General features: G+C 39.1%; 1 protein-coding gene across 6 annotated transcripts in view; it reads left to right on the top strand.

Moving 5' to 3' along the window:
• MVB12B (multivesicular body subunit 12B) overlaps positions 1–23,822 on the top strand; it is a 234,265-nt gene that overhangs the window by 190,858 nt on the left and 19,585 nt on the right. For all 6 annotated transcript variants that reach the window (XM_089689997.1, XM_089689995.1, XM_089689993.1 and 3 more), the window contains one exon: positions 19,799–19,854. In XM_089689997.1, coding sequence (XP_089546123.1) covers positions 19,799–19,854 — 56 coding nt within the window. The remainder of the gene's footprint in view (positions 1–19,798; positions 19,855–23,822) is intronic.

The following is a 23,822-nucleotide window of genomic DNA, read 5'->3' as shown; positions in this document are numbered from 1 at the left end:
AAGCATTAAGGGAGGGGCTTAGTCATCTGCATGTAGAGCCACTTTTTCAATTATAGTCCCAATTTGGATACCCTTAGTGTCAATAAAATCTCAGCTTGGGCTATAGGTTCCATCATAAGTGCAAACAGAGCTAGGAATAGGGGGTACCCTTGCCTCGTCCCCCAGCCTATAGAAAAGGGATCAGAGAGATCCACCCCCCCTAATTTTAATTTCTGCGGACAGCACATGATACAGTATCTCAACCCATCTGTGAAACTTTGGGCTAAACCCCATAACCTCCAAGACAGCTGCCATGTAAGCCCAAGTGACTAGTTTATAATTCCCAATAAGGAAAGTCAACATTCTTCGACACATGACCGTGCTTACACAACTGTCTTTCTTCATCAGAAGTATATCCTTTCCTCCCTAGCTTCTGATTTTTGTCATCAGATGGTTGGCCTAGGAAAAGGTTGACCTGCCATTGATAGCTTGCACCTCAGAGCCACACAAGGTGAAACAAAAGAAAATGTGGTTCCAGAGAATGACACAGAATGCATACTGTAAACAGAGATTGAAGGTTATGGTTTCCTCAGTCTAGGTTCACTCTAATGTTTTTGCATTTTCCATCATGACTGATTAGTTTCTAAAAACCTTCATAGGTTACAGATGTTGTTTTCCCATAAACTGGCAGACTATATACCTTTCAATATAGGGGTGACATTGGTTACTAGACATTCTCATAAAGGTACAGTGAATGTCACTTGATATGGCTGGATGCACACTCCATGATGTCCATTGACAACATGGCTATCTGACCGTGGATCAGAAATCAAACATTTGGGTCGGATTTTCATGACCTACTACTACTATTCACCCAAGATAAGCTCTAGGGATTTATGTTGCAAGTTGAGCAGATACGAGTGAGCATGCTTATGCTATGGCCATGTATAGGTACCCAAAGACCTTGTTTGGTTTTTGGGTACCTATGAATTTCTTAAACATCAGTGGCACACCTATACCGTCTACTGCAGGCCAGCTAATATTACAGCATTCTTACTGTTTTATAGTGTTATATGAAATCTTGTTGGTTTTTCTTTCTTGCGATTTACATGCAGTCAATTTGAGAGGTCAGACCCTGTGAAATAAGACAGATGAGTTCACTCTGCTATTGATTAATCATCACTAATTAAGGTGGGACAGGGTCTGGATTTTGATGGCAGAGTATTGTAACCTTACAGCAGACTGGTGCAAACACTTTGGATTTTCCTCCAGGGCTCTGCAACTGCTCTGCTAATAAAGAGAAAAATCTTTGATTTGCATTAACGAATGGGACTAATTGTTGTCTTGTTAATTGGCTTCAGGGACTGAGTATTATCTTAATTACAAGGCTCAATTATCCTAATAGCTGCAATGCCAGACAATTGAACATTTGGGCATGTTGAGCTGTTATTTTTATCAGGGCCAGTGTTAACAGAATTCATTAATTAGCAGGATAAATTATGGGCATTTTGTTTACTCATTAAACAGCGCTCTTTAGATTGTTAGTTTCGCAGGGCAGCCGAGGCTCAGTTACACAGATCATTTAAAAGTGCATCGAAATATTTGCAGGGATATTAGGTATAGTTAATTAAAAAGTAATGTGCTTATTTTCTCACATGACATCATTTCACACATCGAGACACAGAGCTTAGTGACACAGACAATGAATGACAGCCGTGAATGTAACTGACGCAACTCAAGTGTGACTGATGCTTCTCTTGCCGTATATTCTAGGTTAGTAATTTATATCTGTCCATGCAGTTGTTGGCAACCAAATGAGATTTTGGGGCTCTTAATTGCTGGCCCTGACTCCTCTGATGTGTAACACATTATTTCCAAATTCACTTTCTATAAAGAAGTAAGGGAATTGCCTTTGTTTTTTTTTTTTAGTAACCTGCTCTTAATCTACTTTCTGTGTGGCAAATACAATATTACTGAAACCACCCACACTGGGAGTATCTGCTAGCTCTAGAACTCTGGGAACTCTAAAGAGGGCCACATCATATATTTCGTCATAGATCTTAGATCATACACAGAGATGTGCAGAGACATTGTAGAGGGATCAACAATGTAAAACAGCAGTGTGTTTAATCCTGTAATTAGTCATTAAAACAATCACATGGTACAGAGCCGCTCATATTGGCTCTGTACTTTGTCTTTGGAGGGCTCTGTTCACAGCCATTAATGGGCGCTATGGTTGGCCATGGGTGATATTTCCAATGGAGCTGGGGACATAACAGTCCACCTCTCTGCCGTTTATAAATGTAGCCACTCATGTTCCAGTCTGATAGTATAAATTATTTTAGATTTACCAACAAGTGCATTAGAGAAGCCTATACAATTAGATATAAACTGGGTAATTTTGGTGGGTGCTCACACTGCATAGTTATTGGGCAAGTTTAGTTTATTTTCAAAGTTTACGTTCATTATCAAAAGTAAAATGATATTTTGCAATACGTTTTAGTGTCTGTAACCATTTTATAGAAATTAGTGGTGAAGGAAGAGAAGAAATACGTGAAACTCCCCTATAACTTTAAAGTTGATAATGAGCATCATCACAAATGGCATATAGCTTTCAAAACACCTGTTGAATGGTAGCTAAACACATTAAGAATGTATGGTTTATGTTAAATATGACAGATCTAGAAGGACGGGAATTCTGGTGCCAAGGCATGATGCCATACTTTGTATGATCAAGCATTCTTTCCTGCCTGTATGGCTGCTGACCATTCATGCTAACCTGACCCCTTTGCACACTGAGAATATTTTGCTACTACATTTGAACAGATAGCTGAAACAGTATTTTAAAGCAGTTGTAAAGGGTGTTTTTTTTTTTTTTAATTAAAATATTAAACAGGTTATAATATTATACTTACTGTACCTGCTCTGTGTAGTAGTATTGCACAGAGCAGTCTGGAACCTCCTCTTCTGGAGCCCCCCACCAACACACTTGGCTCCTCTTTTTCTCTTCAGTATGCCACTACAGGAAGCTGCTTCTTATGGTGGCACTAGGGCTGCAACTAACAAATATTTTCATAATCGATTTAGTTGGCTGATTTATTGTTTCGATTAAATAGATTAATCAGATAAAAACCTTAAAAAAGTTTGGTGTATAATTTAGCTAATATGTAAAGTAATTTATTGTTGAATATCTATATGCAGTGGTAAATATAAATAACCAGGTATATGGTTAGGGAACAAAAAAACAAATCCACTCTGAGAGCAGACAGAAGAGATACCGGTATATATTAGAGGTTGAATCTGGTACATATCATCAGACTCCAAGATCAACATTTTTATTTAAAAAAAAAGAACTTAAAAAGACCTGAAACACTGTTTTGCAGATTTTCTGATAGGACTGTATTATAATCTTGTGCATGACAGATTCCCTTGCCCTAGTTAGGTAGCTTTATACAAGCTACCTGCATCTGCTGTCTCATGCTGGCTATACACAAACAAATTTTTTGTTTAAAAATGTTCATTTTAAGAACGTTTGTTCAATTTTTTAATTGTTAGTGGGGTCAAATCTCCATTTTCTACCACAGTGACAGGAACATTTTAAGAATGCACTAATACGGCTACAATCACCTCAAGGAGCAGAATAGAAAACTTTTTTGATGGAAAGAGTTTTCGGACTTTGTGGTTTTCATTCAGAAATTACATTCACTGTAACGTTGAATATTAATAGTGACATTTTCAAATGACATTCGTCCATACATTGAATGTACAAAGAATTTGGTACGAATATTCTTGTCTGAAAATTGATACTTGTATGGCCAGCATAAGACATGTAGCATCAGCAGCATGCTTTTTTTAATCACTTATCATGATGGGGATAAAAAAAAGCAAAAATTAGCCCTTTATATTACAAAAACAGCAGATAATCACTTTTATAAAGGGTTAATGAATACTGTGAAACAGTAAAATATATATATATATATATATATATATATATATATATATATATATACACACACACACATACACTGGTGAGTGTGTATATGTGTACAAGGGGGGGGGGTGTATATATCTTTTATAGTAAAGTAGTAATAAAGGCTGAAACTTTTTGTATGGATATAATCAATCACTTTAACCTCCCTAGCGGTATGATTATTTCAGATTTTTGGTGCTGAAAGCGGTACCATTATTTTGCATGGAAATATGTCGTTTTTTTATTGTAGCCTGTAATTTTTAGGAATAACTCACTGAAATCTGTCCGAACAAGAGTCTATTAAACATCCCGGGTAGGATAAAATTTGAAACACGAAATCATAAATTATAATTTATTAAATAATCATAAAAAATAATATAATAATAATACATTTAATTCAATAATATAATCAAACCAAAAACACTGAAATTTGAAATGGAGCGCCAAGTTCGCACATCACTGAGCAAAGTCGCAAAATCGTTTTCAGTGTTTGATGACGAATTTCCCCCACGAATCATTATCACTCAATTCTGCAAGTAGTTCTGATTTACTATCGCTGTTCTCTAGCCGGTCTAAAACCACTTTTGACCTAAAGGAACATTTTTTGGACGCCATGGACTTTTTCTCTGTTTCCAGGCAGAAAGAACAGACAAAATGCAGGCAGGGCGCCGGACAAAGCACTCGGGACAAAATGTATGTGAAATGGTTTGAAACAGCAATGTTTTACTATGTAAAATTTGTTTGGAAAAAAATGACATGTCACAGGGACGGGAACACAAAAGCCGGATGCTGGCATCGGCCGGCGGAGATGGCCGGGGAAGCTGCAGGGGACACATCGCGGGAGCGAAGGACAAGGTAAGCTCTGCAGGGACTCCCTGAGCAACGCCGCATGGTAAGCCCGAGTGTAGCTTTTGGTACTGACATTTTACCCCGAGCTACACTCGGGAATACCGCTAGGGAGGTTAAGTATAATACAGAGTACTGGTACACTTTTATTTTAACCACTTGCCCTCCAGGGGATTTACCCCCCACCCTCTTCCTGACCAGGCCATTTTTTTGCGATGCTGCACTGCTTTACTTTAACTGACAATTGCTCGGTCATGCAACGCTGTACTTAAATTAAATTTGTAATTTTTTTCCCCTACAAATAGCGCTTTCTTTCAGTGGTATTTGATCCAATAAAAAAATTTAAAAAATAAAATTTCTTCATAAATGTAGGCAAAAATGTATTCTGCTACATGTCTTTGCTAAAAAAAAATCCCAATACGTGTAAATTAATTGGTTTACATGAACGTTCTAGCGTCTATAAATGGTGGTATTTTAAATGGAATTTACATTTTTTTATACTAGTAATGGCGACGATTAGCGACTACGGGACTGCGGCGGGTATTCTGATACTGGATGAAAAGTAACAGCCACTGACGGACACTAATACAGAGGTCAGTGCTAATAAAAAGCACTGACACTGTACTAATGACACTGGGCAGAAAGGGGTTAACATCTAGGGAGATCAAAGGGTTAACTGTGTGTTGTGTTCTGCTTACACTGTGTGCTGTTTTACTAGGGAGCCCTGTGGCTTTCTCTCTGTCCATGCGGACAGGAGAGAGATCTCTCCCCTCTAAGCTTTATGGCGATCACCGAGTGCTGACCGAGTCTCACCGGTCGGGACGCAGTGATTGACATCCGCTGCAACCAATGGTAGAGCAGGTAGGGTGGTGCGCACGGGCGCCCCCTACCTGGAAATGCAAAATCACGTATATTTATAGTACGTGATTTTGCTCAGAGCAGCCACCCTGTAGCAGTATATCTGCTATAGGGCGGTAGGTAAGCAGTTAAATTTAATTGTAATGGCTTTTATTACCTCCAATCTATCAGCCTCTAGCTTCTCTGGGTTCAGATGTGGATCTTCCCCGCACAGAGCCTTTAAAGTAAGCATTTGTATTTTTTTAATAACGAACTTGTCATGCTTACCTGCTCTGTGCAATGGTTTTGCACAAGCAGCCCTAATTCTCCTGTTCTGGGGTTCCCCACCGGCACTTCTGGCTCCTCCTGCCTTCAGAGTTCCATATAGCAAGCCACAAAGTATAGTATAGAGAGTCCCTATAGCAAGCTAAAAATCGTCTTCCTTTTACAATCACTTTAAATCACTTCCTTCTCCTGACCAGTACTACATGCCCCACGAGGCATTGCTCCTCACACATTCACAGTTCTCAGGCACGTAATGATATGTATGAACAGTGTACTGAGCTGTATGTGTGCTTCACTGTGTTTTCTGATATGTAAACAAATAATGCATTCTGTATGCAGGCCTACTAATCAGTTGACCTGTTGTTGTCTCTGAGCCTGTGAGGATAGAGAGAGAAACTAGTGCGGCTACAGGTGGGCACAGCTCTGGATAAGATAGGACTCAGGTAAGTAAGAAGTCAACTACAATGGAAAATCATCTTTCAATGAACTATGAATGAATTGAGAAACATCTCAAACAGATCTCAGATGCAAGCGGAAAGCAATTGAAACCAAGCTGCTACAAAGTCACCTCTATCCTCCCGCAGTCTAAAGGGCAAGCTGGGTGCCAAGGGGCTAGGATCCACTCTTTCTCTAATTGGCAGTCAAACTCTAGAAACTGGGCCACACAACATTGATGTTTTAAACATCCATAATATTTATTTAGCAAGTAAATCAAGCAGATCACACTGCCACACCTCCCAACAGCTTTCACTCTAGACAGGGTCTAATCATGGAGGCGGTGTCATCGTTCTGCTGGCTGAATAAATGATCTGGATGTTTGAAATATGACTGGTATGTAGCTTGGTTCCTATAGTTTGAAACATAGCTACATTTGCTGATTGAATCAACACCTAAGGCTTTAACAAATTTCTTGAGCTCGCCTAAAGCAAACTTTTGCACAGACCAAGAAAATACTAGTTCTCTGCCCTATTGGTAATTATAGGACATACCAAATGTACCTAGAAGGTGTACTGCTCAAAATAGTTTCCTCTTGGATCTATGCAGATGGCTGTTACAATGTAATAGGCACTGCCACATCACATTACCGCTGTAAGCGCCAAGGCAGGTGATGTCAATTACCACCCAATCTCCCTAGATCTCATGTTTGTGATAGCAAAATTTTCAATTTTGTTTCTTTTAAATGAGCCAATAGAACATACATGCTCTTGTTTTTATAATTTTCCACCTTTTGAGCTTCCCCCCTCATACTGCACCCTGGTAATGCTGCTCAGTTCCAGGTGTGTGGGTGTCCCTTGTTCCTGCCAGGACCTATGAAGATCTTTTAGTATGGTCAGGCTTCAGATCAGGTCTGCGATTAATAAGCTGTTTGATTATTTTCATCTAATTTCCATGTATTTTGGTGTGCTAAAAACAAATAAAATATTGAAAAAACTCCTAGACGTCATGATTTGCCACAAAATGGTCTTCAAATTTATCAAATTTTTTTCATTTTTGGTATTTTTTTTATATTATGGGTTTTTAACCAAATTTAAAGTCCAAATTACTATTAATTCACATAAGTGCATTTAGGATATAAAAGGCCAAAAAAACTTAAAGGGGTTGTCTGAGTTATGTAAAAATATATACATAAGCTAAGCAAGTTTTAGGGAAAAAAAATTCTATTTCCTCATTTCCCTAGTTCTCTTCTGGCCCTTTGTTGTTATTTGCAGGTAAGCAATCTCTGCCCCTCCCCCCTGCAAAGGGGGTGAATACAAGTGCTGCTCTGAGTGACATGTCTGACTACTGGGATACTCAGCAGCATGCTGTATGTGTAAGCCTGTAGATTAACCCCTTCTAGCATTAGAAGCCCTGAGTCTGTGCTTCTAATGCTAGAAGGGGTTAATCTTTCCTGAAGAATCCAATGGGTGGGATACCAAATACCCTTGTTTTCTGTGTCTATGGGACAGTCGAGGCCGACAAAATCACTGGACCAAGAAGAGTTGGCAGCTGAGGGTGCTAACAGTCGGTGAAAAAAATGTCCTACGAGAAACTTTGGTACCTTCCCATAAAGTTCTTCTACCACCTCTCCACATAAAATTGGGATTGATGAAGCAATTTGTAAAATCACTTCCAAGAGATGGAGAATGCTTCAAATACTTGGTCACCAAGTTTCCAAGCCTGTAGGAGGCAAAAGTGAAGGAAGGTGTGTTCATCGGACCAGACATTAGAAGGCTTATAGTTGATCAAGAGTTTGTCAATACCATGACGGATCCTCAAAAAGAAGGGTGGATTGCACTTAAAGAAGTCGTACAGAAATTTTTAGGCAATAACAAAGATCCTCACTACAAAAAGATCGTCGGACGAATGCTGAAAGCATTTCAAGCTTTAGGTTGCCTGATGAGTTTGAAAGTGCATTTCCTCCAGTCCCACCTTGACTACTTTCCTGAAAATTTGGGAGCTGTGAGTGAGGAACAAGGTGAACGATTCCACCAAGACATTAAAGAGATGGAAAGGAGATACCAGGGAAAATGGAGCATTACAATGATGTCAGACCACTGTTGGATGCTTCAGAGAGACATTCCAGATGCTACTCACAAGCGTAAAAGCACCAAGAGGAGCCTCACAGGGAAGAAGAATCGAGTTTATTGTATGTAGGTGAGCTCATTTCAGTTCAAAAAAGGATTTTCATGAAAAAATTGTAATAAAACTTTAATTTTATAAGTCTATTTCCATTTATTTTGAGGTATTGCCTTATTTAACATAGTTACCTAAATTGACAGGAAAAGTGATGTCCTATGACAAAATGGAGGTCATTTTCGGATTCAGCGCACCAAAAAACATAAAGATTATGTGGAATAACCAAAACAGCTCTTGAAAAAAATTTTTTTGCAGACCTGTGTTACAGAACTGGTGTCCAGTTATTTTTACTTAGAGAAGCTTTAGGAGGTGATGACCTTTCTGTAATCTTCAAGGGAAGTATTCTAGGCAAATACTAAACTTCGCATTTCCCAAAAATCCTATTGTTTTTACATTTGTTCTTTTATGTATGTGTTTTTACTGTATGTGTGTATCAATACGTGTTCAGATAGATCCCTTGAAAAATGGTGCATTGCCAAATTACCATGGTAATCTAAGCTTATTTTTCTTGGTGGAAGTTATTCTATATACAGTACATACAGAAAATACAGAATTAGCAGGTTACATGACAGAGGTGGATAGCTCGAGATATATTAGAAAGGACTACTGCAGAATGCTTTGCATCGCAGACAAAATAATTCATGTCCTCTCATAGTGTGTTTATTCGGCTGTAATATGTAATGAGGTGTAATTTATATACTAATCAGTGTATGGTAACAGCGGGATGATTTCCATATTAATGCAATATTTTATTATCATTTCAGGCAGAATTTAGCCATCCATGTAGTCAATTTATGTGAAAGCCGAGTGAACAGCCAGTTGAGTGCTGCTTAGTCACTGTGGGCTCCAGTTACACATTGGAAGAAAACGCAAGTTTTCCTATGTACAATACAGTTTGCTTTGGCAAAGTAGGCTTGGGCTACGCAAGGTGATGGTCAAATGTTTTTTTTTTTTTTTGATAATTAAAGTGAACCTGTAGTGGAATAAAAACACCAGGCTCCAACAGCTGACATCATAAGATGTCCACATATAATTTATTTCATTCATCTACCAGTGCCACTTTGAGCACCCTATTGTTTCTGCACTTCTTGGTTGTGGAGATCACTGATGTTTCATGTCATTATTTCATAGAGTAATGCCCAGGAATTAAGTGGCATGTCAGCAGGCCTAGGCATTGTCACTTGGGAGAAGTGTGTGTGTGTGCGTGTTTTCTTAGAGGGCAAGATGGAGACTTAAGTCATAAACTGTATATGCATTTTGGGAGGTCTCTGGATGGTGGTTCAGTGATGAGCATGAAGGTATGTTGTATCAGCTGACTGGTTATGCTATCAGATATCTGATCGGCCCCCACCAAACACATTGCTTTTCCAGTGCTTGTGTATTTTTCAGGAATAGCTGTAGATCATCAGGCTCCCAAATCTTGCCATCTGTAAAGATGTATCTTGATCGTACAGTACAAGATGGATATTCATAGACCCTGAGGTTTAGGGTGGTACCTTCAGATGATTAGACACGGGCAAAGCTTTGGATGACATGTCCTGTGGGTGTCCCCCTTTGACCTTACCCCACTCACAATATTTATTTCCGAGGCCATGAGTTTGAGGACACTCTCCAGATGCTGTCAGGATCTCTCCAGGAGGGATAGCTGAGCCTGTGTCCCATCTTCACTAGGATCTCCAGCGGCAGCTGCAACAAAGAGCCAGGGAGCTCCTCCACCCTGATCTCCTCCTCTTCTTCTTCCTCCTCCACAGGCCCTATGCTGGCACCTCCTGGCTTCACTCGCCCCACACAGCCCGGCGCACACTGACAATGGGCCACGGCCCTCAAGCACTCCCTGCGCACACCAAAGATCCGCCCTTCTCTACAGCCGGTCCCCTGGCCCAGGTGGCCCTACTTGTATGTCTGCTCAGCTCTGCTGTCCCCCCACCCCCCGATAATGGCTTCCCTGCCACTGACATCCATGGTGCCCCTTCTGCCAGGGGCCAGTAAAATACTGCCCAAGGCAGGCGGCTTGTTTGCCTCGTGGCAGATACAATTTTGGGGGAATGGACTCCCCCTTCTTCAGGGCTGTTATACTTACTTTTGGGTGGGGGTGATTCCCAGAGTGATTTCGAAATTTCTAACTCCAGAACGAAAGAGTTCCAGCTAGTGATGATGCAACAAAACTATGGAAAAGCAAGCTTGTAAAGATGTAGAAATCATATTAAGAAAATTACTTTGGAGCTTGTTCACACCAGCATTGTAGAATCCCACACAGCCGCTGGTGTGCAATGTGAAGGCAGTGTTGCCAATGCACATTACACTGTAACCCTTTTGTTTTTATTAGAACTGAATGAAATGTCGCTTTGTGACCTTCCAATAAAGTTCTATTGGCTGCAGCATGGTCCGGCGTGGTTGTGTAACTGCCATGACAGGGAACAGGACTTTTTCTGTGTCTATGCCTTGGGACTGTGTTGAGCAAGATCGTGCAGCGCAGTCCAACATCTGGCGTGAAGGGGCTCTAATGGAATTACTGCATGCTAACCACTTTATGAAAATGCTTTATACATTTCCTTTAAATAAAAGGATGGAGCACTAGCCAACCTCCATACATCCCTGTGCATTCCTTTAAGCCAGTGAGGTGGGCCAGGCACAGTATTGAAATAAAAAGCGGCTGTCCAAGCATCCTTTTAACCCTGCAATATAGCTTGAGAATATCTTGCTAAAATAAGTCTTCTGTAATTTTGCATTGAAGTCTGGGGAAATTTTTAGAAAAAGCAGCAAGCCAGACACAGTAAAGGGGAATAGGACATGTGAATTCCTTTTTTTTTTTTTTTAACTGTATCCTGCTATTTAAAGTATATGTAAACTTTCAGCTTATAAAACAATCCATTCCGTTTATTATAGAAGTGAAAGGCAAAAAAACATTTGTATATACAGAACAAAAAAAAATAGATACTTTTTTCCTTTTTTTTTTTTTTTTAAATAAGTGATCACATGACCTCTGTTCTCAGCTGCATAAGGCGCGTAGAGAGCTGGGGAGGAGAAACAGGAGCACACTAAGCTTCCTAGTGATTGGCTATTTGGGGGGGGGGGGGGAGTGTGTCAGCACAAGTCTAATCACTGGAGGAATAATTCCTAATAATAGGAAAGCATATTGACAGGCAGGAACACCAGGTATTTCACGGAAAAGATGCAATACAAAGAGAACAGGATACTTTTTTATACAAGTATATGGTACAGCAGGCATGGATCAGGAATGTAAAATGTTGGGTTTACATATTCTATTATGCCAAAGATCCTATAAATAACACAAATACATATATTAAATTTTGTTTAGTAATTCAGCTCTGGTAATGTATTGCTGTCATTCATCTTTTCCATACACATACTGTGCATGTGTAAATGGAGCACAGAATCGTAAATTCACTCTAATGAACTGTAGTGGCACACAGTAATGATGACCCCTAATCAGTGATGAATAGGTAGAAGCTAAGCAAGAGCCATTTAGCCATAACACTTTATAGTGGCTGACTGTCCTGGCATGAGTCGGTTGTGTTTCCTGATTATTGCTCCTAGCAGCTTTGGATATTGGACCGAAAGAGCAGAGCAATGAACTATAAACGTTCTCGTCCAAATATTAGCAATTCAACTAGATTTTCAATCTGGAAAGGTTTGCTCTCACATCAAATATGATAATGTTATGCAAATCGGGAGTTCAATGTCAATTGAATCGAACGCCACTAATTGTAAAATATATGTAGTTTTCAGCATGGAGTAGAAAATTGTCATTCTTAGGAGAAGCAATATTGAGTTTTGTCACTGGGGATGTGAAAAAGTTAGCTTGATGTCAGATATGTGTCAGTGAGTGCCGTTGTTCTACAACCCCTGTAGGGAGGCAGACTACAGCAAATTCACTCCCTTTGTCGCAGTGTATAACCTCGTCTTAACTTGACCGTCCTTGCCTTCGTGTTTCTCAGCTGTATACCCGGAGCATTTTGGTTTCCTTCTGACACTGTTGTTTCGCTATAACTGGCCATTTTCTTGAAACGCCTGATGATCTTTAGTATCTTAGTTATAGGTTTTTGTATTGTGATTATTATTTTTCTCATATCTATTTATTACAGTATATTTTATTTTCTTTAGAGTACATATTCCTTTATTTTAGATAGTGATGCACCGATATATCAGCCGCAAAAAATTATCTGCCGTTTTGCTGATAGAAAAAAAAAAAAGTGCAATAATGATAATTGATTTAAATGCAAAATCGTGTGCTATTTAAAATTTTTAATTTTATATACATTTCATTTTATTTTCTGTACAATTTTTGTGTACTATTTTCAATAAGTTATTTTACGTTTCTGGATTGTATTTTTTACATTCATATTCATTTAAATTCATAATATTAATTAAAAAGTCAAATAGAATACAATTATATTTGTAAAAAATATATTTTTTTTTAAAAACTGTTCGTTTTTTTTTTTGGCCAAGTGCATCCTGAATTTTCGGTTTCGGTTCAGAATCTTCATTTCGGTGCACCACTAATTTTACACTCTACCCCTATGGAGCATATTGTCTGATACCCCTATAGTAGTGCTCATGCGGTTTCTTGTAGAAATCAGTTAACCAATAGAATAAATCTTGTGCAGTGGTGTACCTAGTACCTGTAGTCAATACCTGAAGCAGATTAATTTTTAACATGGAACCAGCGCCCGCATCCCTTCCTCTTCCTCCTAAACCTATTTTCCACTATATGTCAAAATTCTTTTCAGTAGTCATCAGTAACCAAATGCCAATAGGCAGAAAAATGGACACCGTGAGGTCAAAAATAAGGGGGGAAATCTGCATGCCAAATAAAAGAATTGTGTTAATATCATTGCATGTAACATGGGCATACTGCTGGAACTCTAAATAAAACAGAATAAAAAAAATTAAATACAATTAAAATTCAAAGCAACTTATCTGTGGGTAACAAACGCATAAACATAAAAATATGCAGGCAACAAATGGGCAATTGTGACTACATGGGAGCAAGAAACTGACAATCCTAACTATATAACTATACAGTATATGGACAGCAAACAGACAACTGAAACTTCGTGCAGACAACAAACAGGCAAATGTGACATTTGTCCAAAAAATTCCTCCTGCATTTCCCCCAAGTGAAAATCTCTCCCTTGCTTTCTATCCCACCCCCAGCAATTATCGCCCCTCAGGAAATCCCCCACAACAAAATCTTTGTCCCCCACCAAATTCTCCTCTGCCTCAGCAACTCCCCACCCTTATGTAGTAAAAGGACTGTTTGTATCCTTTTCAGTTTTTCCGCACTTAAATGTGATGGATCAGAGCTTGTCTGATGTAAATGAGCACAAGGTCATTTACATCTGACCGCCCATAGAGCCATCATTGGGTTTGCCCATGTCCACTGTGCAAATGTGAACACACACTGAACGGGCACAAAAGCGTTTAAATTAAAAAAAAAAAAAAAAAAAAAAGATGGAAGACGCTATGAATCACGGGGTCTTTTTTCTGCAGTCACTTTTCTATGTTTCCATTTTAAAACACTGACATCTGTCCCAATCAACTCCAATCCAGCAGGGGATCTGCCCACAGATTCTCTGCAGAGCAGCATCATGTGAAAGGAGTCTGAGTGGACCCTTGCAACAGCATTTTCTCCAGGAAAGGAAAGTATTTTAGCCCTTTTATTATATGTACACTGCAAGCATAGCTTCATGTTAACATTTGTGTTCAGACCAACTTTAAAGTGGTACTTACTGTACACCCACTGAAGTGACTGGCCTTGGGTGATAAACCGAGATTTAGCAGTTCTCCTACATACGTTTTGCCTGTTTGACTGCAGTCATCTCTTCTCCACATCTGTTCAAAATCCAGAATTTACACCGCATTTCCTAGCTCCAGAAGACAAGGGGCAGGGATCTGGGATCTGATGTCACACACTGCACAGCATAGAACAGAGAGCTGAGGGTAATCCGAAATGTCAGTGGAGGGAATAGACACCCCCCCTCTATACAATCTCTTAGGAAAACATGCACAGCTGAGACTATCAATCACAGACTGTGTGTTGGAGAGGCAGGGCCTTCTCCCAGGATAGGCTGGTGTCAGCATAGACTTGCAGAAGTGACTTGTGCAGATAACAGCGGAATGACAGAAAAGACAGAATTCACACTAGGTGTTTTGGAATGGGGCAAATACACACTATAGTAGGCTATGCATTGCTCATTCTTCATTTCAGAGTTTTATAACCTCTTTAGTTTCATTATCTGTATTCAAAATGTGACAGAATCCAAGTCTCCTCTCTTCTGTGAAAGTTTAATGAGAAAACGGCTACAAAATAAAACTTTGTGGCTGATTTACAGATATTGTCAGTCTGCAGAGATAATCATGGCTTTGAATAATAGTATAACACAGTTATAAGTGTGTTTCTCTCCTAGGTATGGCACCATATTGTACATACATACTGTCATGACAAAGAGGGATGATCTATACATACTATATCTCTGTGTAGTGCAATCAAGGTTTATACTGTCTATACACTTTTTTTTCTTTATATAATAGCAATTTAGTTGTATGGTGCTGTGTACTTGGAGCTTCTAAAGATTTGCTCACACTTCCACCTGCATTTGTAGATGATTGTAAAAACAAAATGGTTTGTAGTAATACATTACTGATCGTGACTTGCTGTTTAAACTTGTTTGCTAATTAAATGAAATATTGGGATAGAGGCAATAATCTATTTTTAAGGTACCCAGAGAATTTAAAATTATTATAAAATCAAGACAATTTTATTACTATTACTTTAAAACATATTCAAATTCTATTGCGCCCAAATACATCATACTAGTGGCTCAGTTGTATACATGTTTCTGCCCAACACCTATTAGCTGTTATATTGAAGCACTCTGATCTTCAATCAATGGAGTAAACATAATATCAGATAAGTTCTGAAGTGGCTAATAAAGTGGTGAAATTGAGCTTTCTCTCAATGTATTACTCAGACGTAACCTTGGCTTCTTTAGGAGCACAAATTATTTTGTGGCTGTAAGCTCAACTGGAACACAGTCATTAATAAGTATCCCCAGAGTGAAAGCAGGAACACCAGTAGAAAGAAAACCCAAACACTAATCATCGGCCACAGACTTATGTGGTTCTTGCAAGGGATCTGTAGGGGTTCCGTGGCAAGGAATCTTCCTCCTAAACATCATACACCACTATATTTTCTTTATTCTTCATGCTTTGAACAAGTAGAGAACTTCATTGCTTCTGCTCATTCCATGGCAATACCCCAAATTTATAGAGCAGTGTCAGTAGTTAGTCTATATCCCTTGTATCCTCCAAGAACCAGATTATTGTGTTTGACTCATATATGGGAGGGATGCAGGGGCAGGAAACCACACAAGTACTCAAACCTCTTAGGTCTTGTCCACAAACCAGTCATAAACCCTTGCTGGCAATGATGCCCAACATCCCAAAGAGCAAACAAAATAGAAAACAAAGAGAGGAGGGGAGTTGAACAGGGCCCCAACTACCAAATGAGTCCACAACCACCACCAAGATGCTTAACCACTTGACCTCCAGAGGATTTACCCCCCTTAATGACCAGGCCTCTTTTTGCTACTCGGCGCTGCACTAATTCAACTGATAATTGCGCGGTCATGCAATGCTGCACCCAAACAAAATTTACGTCCTTTTTTTCACACAAATAGAGCTTTCTTTCGGTGTAATTTGATCACCTGTGCGCTTTTTATTTTTTACGCTATAAACAAAAAAAGGCCAAAAATTTTGAAGAAAAACAATATTTTTTACTTTCAGCTATAAAAAATATATAGTAAACTCAAAGTTGGTTATAAATTTATGCCAAAATGTATTCTGTTACATGTTTTTGGTAAAAAAAATCCCAATAAGTGTATATTGATTGCTTTGTGTGGAAGTTATAGCGTCTACAAACTATGGTATAAATACTGCAATTTACGCCATTTTTTGCTATACAGCACTGCGCTAGTTTAACGGACAATTGCGCGGTCATGCAATACGGTACATAAATGAAATTTCCATCCTTTTTTCCCCCACAAATTGAGCTTTCTTTTGGTGGTATTTGATTGCCTGTGCGGTTTTTATTTTTTGCGCTATAAAAAAAAAGGCTGACAATTTTGAGGAAAAAAAAACAATATTTTGGACTTTTTGCTATAAAACATGTCCAGTAAAAAAAATGCAAAAATCAAATTTAGTCATACATTTCTGCCAAAATACATTCTGTGACATGTCTTTTCTAAAAAAAAAAAAAACCAATACGTGTAAATTAATTGGTTTACGTGAAAGTTATAGCGTTTACAAATGGCGAGAAAGATACTAGGATTTTTAGAGTTTTTTTTTATACTAATAATGGCGGCGATCAGCGAATTATGGCGGCGATCAGGGACTTATGGTGGGACTGCGGCGGACATTCTGACATTGGGGGGTACTGACTTGGGGTCACTGACATCCCCAAAAACACTAATACAGTGATCAGTGCAAAAAAAAAAAAACACTGACACTGTACTAATGGCAATGGGGAGGAAGGGGTTAACTTTATTTTGCAGGGAAGGGTTATAGGAGTGAGGGGAGTGTTTTACTAGGGGGCGGGGGTGTGTACTGAATGGGACAAGGCTGATCGAGAAAGAGAAACTGTTCTTTCTCGATCAGCTCATCCTCGAGCTGACAGGGAAGTGACAGACAGCACAGCTAGTGCAGCTGTGCTGTCTGTCACTGTTTGCCGCCGATCACCAGGAGATAGCTAAGGACCGGCTGTGACCCGGCGACTCACATCTACAGTGGTGATCGGCGGGACAGATAGGGCTCGCGCGCGCCCCCTAGCTGTTTACAAAACACACGTTTTAAAACGTGGTTTTGCCTGCCAGTGCCGCCCTGCCGCCGTATATCTACAGTGGCTGGGCGGCAAGTGGTTAAAGTGACACTAAATCTGCTTATTTTCTAAAATTAATCCACTACTTATTGGCCCTGAGACCTATTTTTCCTGAAATTGTTTTGATTGCCTCCTTGTACTGTCCTCCCATGAGTTCCCGAACTTTTCCTTTTTTCCCTCACTTTTCTTTGGATCAATCAGTGCACATTAATTGTGGTCATGTGCACTGCTCTATGCTTACTACACATCCCATAGTCCATAGTGCCTAGTTCATCTTGAGATTGAGTAGGAGAGGGTGGCTATGTTCCTACATAAAGTGGGACCATGTTGAATGAACACAGTCATCCAACATGAAGTCAGATCACAGCAACATTTTTATGAGCAGGATTACATCTTTGAACAGCAGCAAGTTTTTGATCTTTTGCACATTTTAATTTAAAGTTACTTTGTGATTTTATTAGTTTGTATAGGCATGATAAAAGTACAGGTCTAATATTTTCCAGGATTAAAAATTAGTCCATCAATTTGTCCAGTTTTTCAAAATTGAACAGAAAAGAGGACCCAGCAAGGGGAAACATCACCCTAAGCTCATCAGAACTCTATTCTGGGTTATTCCAGGGTCCTGTGCCAAGTGGCTATCTCACTGACCACTGACTACGGGAGGTTGCTCATTCTGCACTGCTGCCATTCATAGAATTATTTTTTTTCAATGAATACAAGGTGTTCTTTGATTGGACGAGGTGAAGATCATGAGGTCACCACCCCTCCTCTCCACCTTTTCCTATCCAAGAACTCCATTCCTATCCAAGAATCCATTAACAAAAAATACAAGGTGTTCTGTGAATGGTGGCAATGCCAAGCTAACAACCCCTGTGATCAGTGTGCAGTGGGATAGCGGCTCAGTACAGGACCTGGAAGATCACGGCGCTTCTATAGTGTTCCCTCAGGTTTGAGATATGCATACTTTTATTGCTCAAAGCTGGACCAATGTAAGAATGAAATTAACATCATACCTGGAGTTCAGCTTTAAGATGATAAAGAAAGGGCTCTTAAAGGTGCAAATTTGAGCCCCTGTAGCCGTACATACCTGAACATTGAACTGCGTGTTAGTATTATAGTAGTTATAATTATAAATGGTTGTAAACCCTTACGTATACCCAGTGAAGTGACTGTCCTCAGGTGATAAATAGGTAAAACTTATTTAGGAAGATTTGTTTGACCTGCAGCCAATTGTCCTGTACAGTGCATCCTTGTAAAACTCAAGAGATGAAAAATAATTTTCACAGACTCGCACAGCAGGGGACGGGGAGCTGCAGTTACACACTGTTCAAGAGCTCTGAGAGCTGATTGAAGAGAAGGGGCACACATCCTTTCACAGGGCACACAGGAACAGAGCTGAGGCTGTCAATCACAGGCTGTGTTTTGGAGCTCCCTCCCCTGTCACCTTCTAGCTCTTGATGACTGGAAAACTTGTCAGAAGTGAATCAAGTTGATGACAGAGAAAATTAGCAGAGAGAAATGACACTTAGTGCATTGGAGAGATAGTAAACACTATAGAAATATGTGCTTTGTTCAGATTTCAGGTCTGAGGTTTACAACCACTTTAATGTAAAGCCTTTAGAGAAACAATCGCGCACTGAAGTAACAACACTCCTGAAAACTGTATTCCTAACAGTGATTTTTTTTAAAAGATAGTGACAACATTGTAATGACTTTTAAAGAAGCTGAAAAATGAGCACTTTTTATGATAGATTTTCAGAAGGGGTTTTATGTGGTTTGTATGTTCTGGAACTGAAGAAACAGTGACAGCCTTGGCGAATATCTGTGATTTGACATTATCGCATTAATAACACGTCCATCCTTCAAAGTGTTTTTAAGCATGATCTGTATGATAAAGGGCATCGGCTTAATTACAAGCTTGCTTAATTACAGCTGTGTGGAAGCTCGTTTGTTTAGGAGGATGCTAATTACACTGCTGAGCCCTTGGCATGGGTTTTCCTCTCTGTATTCCATACAGTGGCACAACGCCCAGATGAAGCGGCTTCAGTTTTAATGACTGCAGGTGACACAGAGCCTGCTTGTTATACCGAGCTGTTCCCACACACCATGGTTTGACACACGCAGATGAGAAAGATGTAGGCCAGCTTAGTGCAGACGAGACACCTTTCTTTTTTCTAAATGTGTGTCTTGTCACATGGAGCATAGTGCAACTACACATGATGTTCTATAGGTCTGAGAAGTTTATATGGGTCAATGGGCAAACTATATTTTTAATGTGTGTTAGTGACCCAAAGATTTATGCTGTTTGTTTAAAAGTGGTATGTTGTTACAGTCTTGTGTTCTCTAACAAGAATTTTATGTTTTAGCAATGGATGGTGTTCCCTTCATGATATCGGAGAAGTTTGCCTGTGCATCAGAAGCTGTAAGTAGTAATTGTTGAATCATATTTGTAAAGTAAAGATTGCCTGCCCCCCCCCCCCCCCCCTACCCCGAGCAGAACCGTTCCATTTGGCTACCTACCCTCTTCTGCAAAGAAGTTAATATCAGACTTTAGGTCAAATCCCCATCCTCCTGGATTTTGGTTTCTGAAGTGAAGATGGTAGGCTGTTTTGCAATTTTGGCATATCCAAGGTTCTCTGTAGGATCTCTGCTAGCCAGAGATTTCACAGGCAGAAAACCAGTAACAAATTCTGCACTGGATTGACAAGGCAACCAGACCTTACCAGCAAAGGACCTCACAAGAGCCAGTTTGTGATCAAGGTGAAATGGTCAGCCTTTTCTGTAGGGGTCTCACAGAAAAGGAGAGTCTTAAAGCATCAATTCTATAGGTGAAGATCTAAAAGCATAGATTCTATAGGTAAAGATGTTTTTGAAGTGTGGTGTTTCCAAAGATGTGATCTGCAGGTAGACTAGTAGGTAAATGCAGGCAGAAGGGAAGTCATAGACAAGCCTTCATCAAACTTGTGATCAAATAAATCCTGAACTATGGGCATAGTGTGGTCAGGGATGAGCCAAGGTCCAGTAATGACCTTTAATATTCTTTTTAAAGGATTTATTAGGCACCAGATTTATAAAAATAAGGGACACAGTGCAGTTACAAAATAATTCAAGACAAGATTATGAGGAGGGTCCCACTCACGAGTGGGAGAGGCTCTGCAGTAGTCCTGGAGGCGAACATGGAAGAAGTTGACAAGAGAGCTGGAGGTTGTGGGAAGAGTGAAGAGGGTGGTTTATGGGGATTGGATTGGTGATTCTTCTTAGGGCAGAGTTGTGGATGACTTTGTATTTTTTTGTTGGTATATTGAATTTTAATTGTTGGGCAATGGAAAGCCAGTAGGAGGATTGGCAGAGAAGGGTATCAAACACTGAACTGTTATTAAGTTTGAGTCTAGTAGAAGCACTCATGATAGACTGTACGGAGGGATACATTGTGCAGCGTTAGGCCAATTAGGATGGATTTGGAGTTGTTGAGGTGAAGGAGAACAAGGGAGTGTATTAGAAGCTTGGTAGTTTCATCTGTTAAGAAGGGGTGCATTTTGGAAATCGGTATTAGTGTAGGGTAATGATGACTTGTTTTAAAAGCTGACAAGTCATTATTGAGTTCTGGAAGGGCAATTTCAGTGGAGAGTTGTGGGCAGAAGCAAAGCTGTAAGGGGTTCAGAAGCACCAAATTAGCATACAGCCAGAGGGAACATCACTTAGCAGAACTCAAATACAGTGAAACCTGGTTTAAACAGACCATTTGGCACTAGTGTCAGCTAAAAAAACAACATTTGAAGTCAAAATTAGTGAAAATTTTACCCTTGATCTTTTTAACCACAAATTACTGAAAATGAACTTGAAAGTGTCCAGAGCAACCATTGTAGCAGACTGCACATCTTTGAGGTACATAATAAATGCTTGAAATTCAAAGGGTTGAACAACAACTACACACATATATGTTAGTCAATACTTTAGGTCACTTATGTAATTGCTTAACCTATAACATAATTTGTAAGTCCAAGTAGAGACCCTAAAAATGTCTTTTTATTTGTTGCCATCTAGAATTTAAAATCCGCCTATGCTGGGTGTGTATGCTTTGTAAATTAATGAGTGTTGGAGTAGTACTTGGGCCGGCCTGGTGAAGAGATGTCAAGAGTGCACATTCTTGGTGTCTTCAAATTCACTGGTTGTTTAAGAACAGGAGAAAGTCATGGCAGTAATAGTCAAGATTGTAGGCACTGAAATGTGTTGTCACAATTGTACATTATGTAGAACAAACTTGAGTAAGTTAGAAGAATGACAAGGTTGAGTAGATTACAAGAACTTCATTATTTTACAATCTTGTGTCAGAATCCCTTGTTAGGTCTTGTCTAGTTTTGCATTTTAGTAGAGGTTATGGGGGATGACTGAACTGGAGAACCCCATTCCTAGAAATTGAGATTTCTGGTGGGATTTTTGTGGATGCTGGGCACCATGAAAGATAACTAAAGGTACTAACAACTGGTTAGGCTTTTGGAGGGTTGTAACTTAATTTACAACTCACTGGTAAAAGCTACAGTGATATCAAAAGTACAATAACCAGTAACAATCAGTTCAGTTTACAGTGGTAAATAATTTTTGACTAATTGATTTGGGTCACTGCAGCTGCCTTTCAGAAAATGTTTGCAAGTGCACAGTTTACTACCATGTGGCTTTGTCCTCTATATGTGTACTACATGTATGGCTGGAATGCAGGTCATTTTTCGCAAAATAATCTGGATTTCCACTCTAAATTAAAAGATCATTAAGTGTAACTTAACGACAAAGCAAATGCTACCCTTTATATAATAAAGAATGGCAGCTGGAATATAATTGCATTTTATAAGCTGAACCTTTCCCTTCCTTAAATTTTTATATGAGGCCCATATAATAACAACAATAATAGTATTAATAAAACCATACTGAATTAATTTACAGTTTAAGTAGTTCCATATAATTTGATGGGTGCCCAGCAAACAAAAGCACCATATTATCCAACAAGTATAATGTTGGCATACCAAAATAGAAAGCAAAGCACCTTTATAGTTAAAGTGGTTGTAAACCTCAGACATTAAATCTGAACAAAGCACATCCTTCTATAGTATGTACTTGTCTCAATTAAGAGCAGGAAATGTAATTTCTGTCTGCTGCTTTGTTCCTCTGCTATCCGCATGAATCATTTCTGTTAAGTTTTCCTGACACCAAGAGAAAAAAATTTGATGGGAGGGAGCTCCAGCACACAGCTTCAGCTCTGTTTCTATGTGCTGTGTGGAGGGGGTTGTGTCCCTTTCCTCTAATTTTCTGACAGCTAAGACAAGCTTTATAAATTCTGGACTTTGAACAGATGTAAAGAAGAGAAAACTGCAGATAAGTGGGAACAATATATGTAGAAGGATTTGTGTCTTACAACCACTTTAATGTCTGGTGTTTTTGCCCATTTTCTAAAGAAAATATATTTTATGCTCTTGTCTCATCTAATGTCCAACTAAGGACAAAAAGCTGTTTTAGCCTAAATTTCAGTTAGGCTAAAAGTGAGGTGAGCGCATAAGAAAATCATATCCAGTCCATTTGATGTTGTTGTTTTCAGAAGTTTTATCACATAGCGGACACATTTGTGGATTAATTTTTTCACTTCAATATTTTTGTGAATTTTGGACATTTTTTTGATTATATTATAGATGCACTAAAATGTATCACATTTTCACATGTTGATATTTATTTTACATCTTAATAAATAAATACATATATATATATATATATATATATATATATATATATATATATGTTTGATTTTTGATCACATGATTTATAGAATTTATGGGTTTAATAATTGGCATAATATTATATTTATTGATTTAGTGGAGCGCGGCACATATTTATTATTATTTTAAATCCGTTATATGCACTATTATATGAGTACATGTTCGGTGTCAGTGAACCACGCGTGTGTTAATTTAACATAATTGATCAAATATTGAGGCACTTTTATATTCACCATAGTAGCTCGCAAGCACCTTTACACATTTTTATGGAACATGTAACATGTTCCCACTTTTGCAATCGCTCCCCCTCCCAGTGACAGCAGGCCCGGGGATTTTCTCCCACTATTTTAAAAAGGTGCGACCGTGTGGGGCTCTGCCCACACGGTTGTGTCATTCATTTACAGAGTTCTGTGTATAAATGAACTAAAAGTACCGACAGCCTTTGGGGTTGTCGACTTGTCATTTTTAACTAACTACCAGGACGCTGTTGAGTACGCTAGGTAGTTATTGATTCATCCTGTCATTGTGTAACTGCCTGCCCAGATGAGGTTTGAACAGACAGCTTTACACTGACAATCTGCAGGAGCCTTGCATTGCACCTGCAAACTGCTAATCATGTGTGCAACGC

Source organism: Staurois parvus, unplaced genomic scaffold (assembly GCF_062004578.1).
Source record: "Staurois parvus isolate SC_StPar_1 unplaced genomic scaffold, SC_StPar_1.0 ptg000508l, whole genome shotgun sequence".
Classification (NCBI taxonomy): Eukaryota; Metazoa; Chordata; class Amphibia; order Anura; family Ranidae; genus Staurois; species Staurois parvus.
The sequence above is the reverse complement of the archived record's forward strand: the minus strand, read 5'-3'. Positions and strand labels throughout refer to the sequence as shown.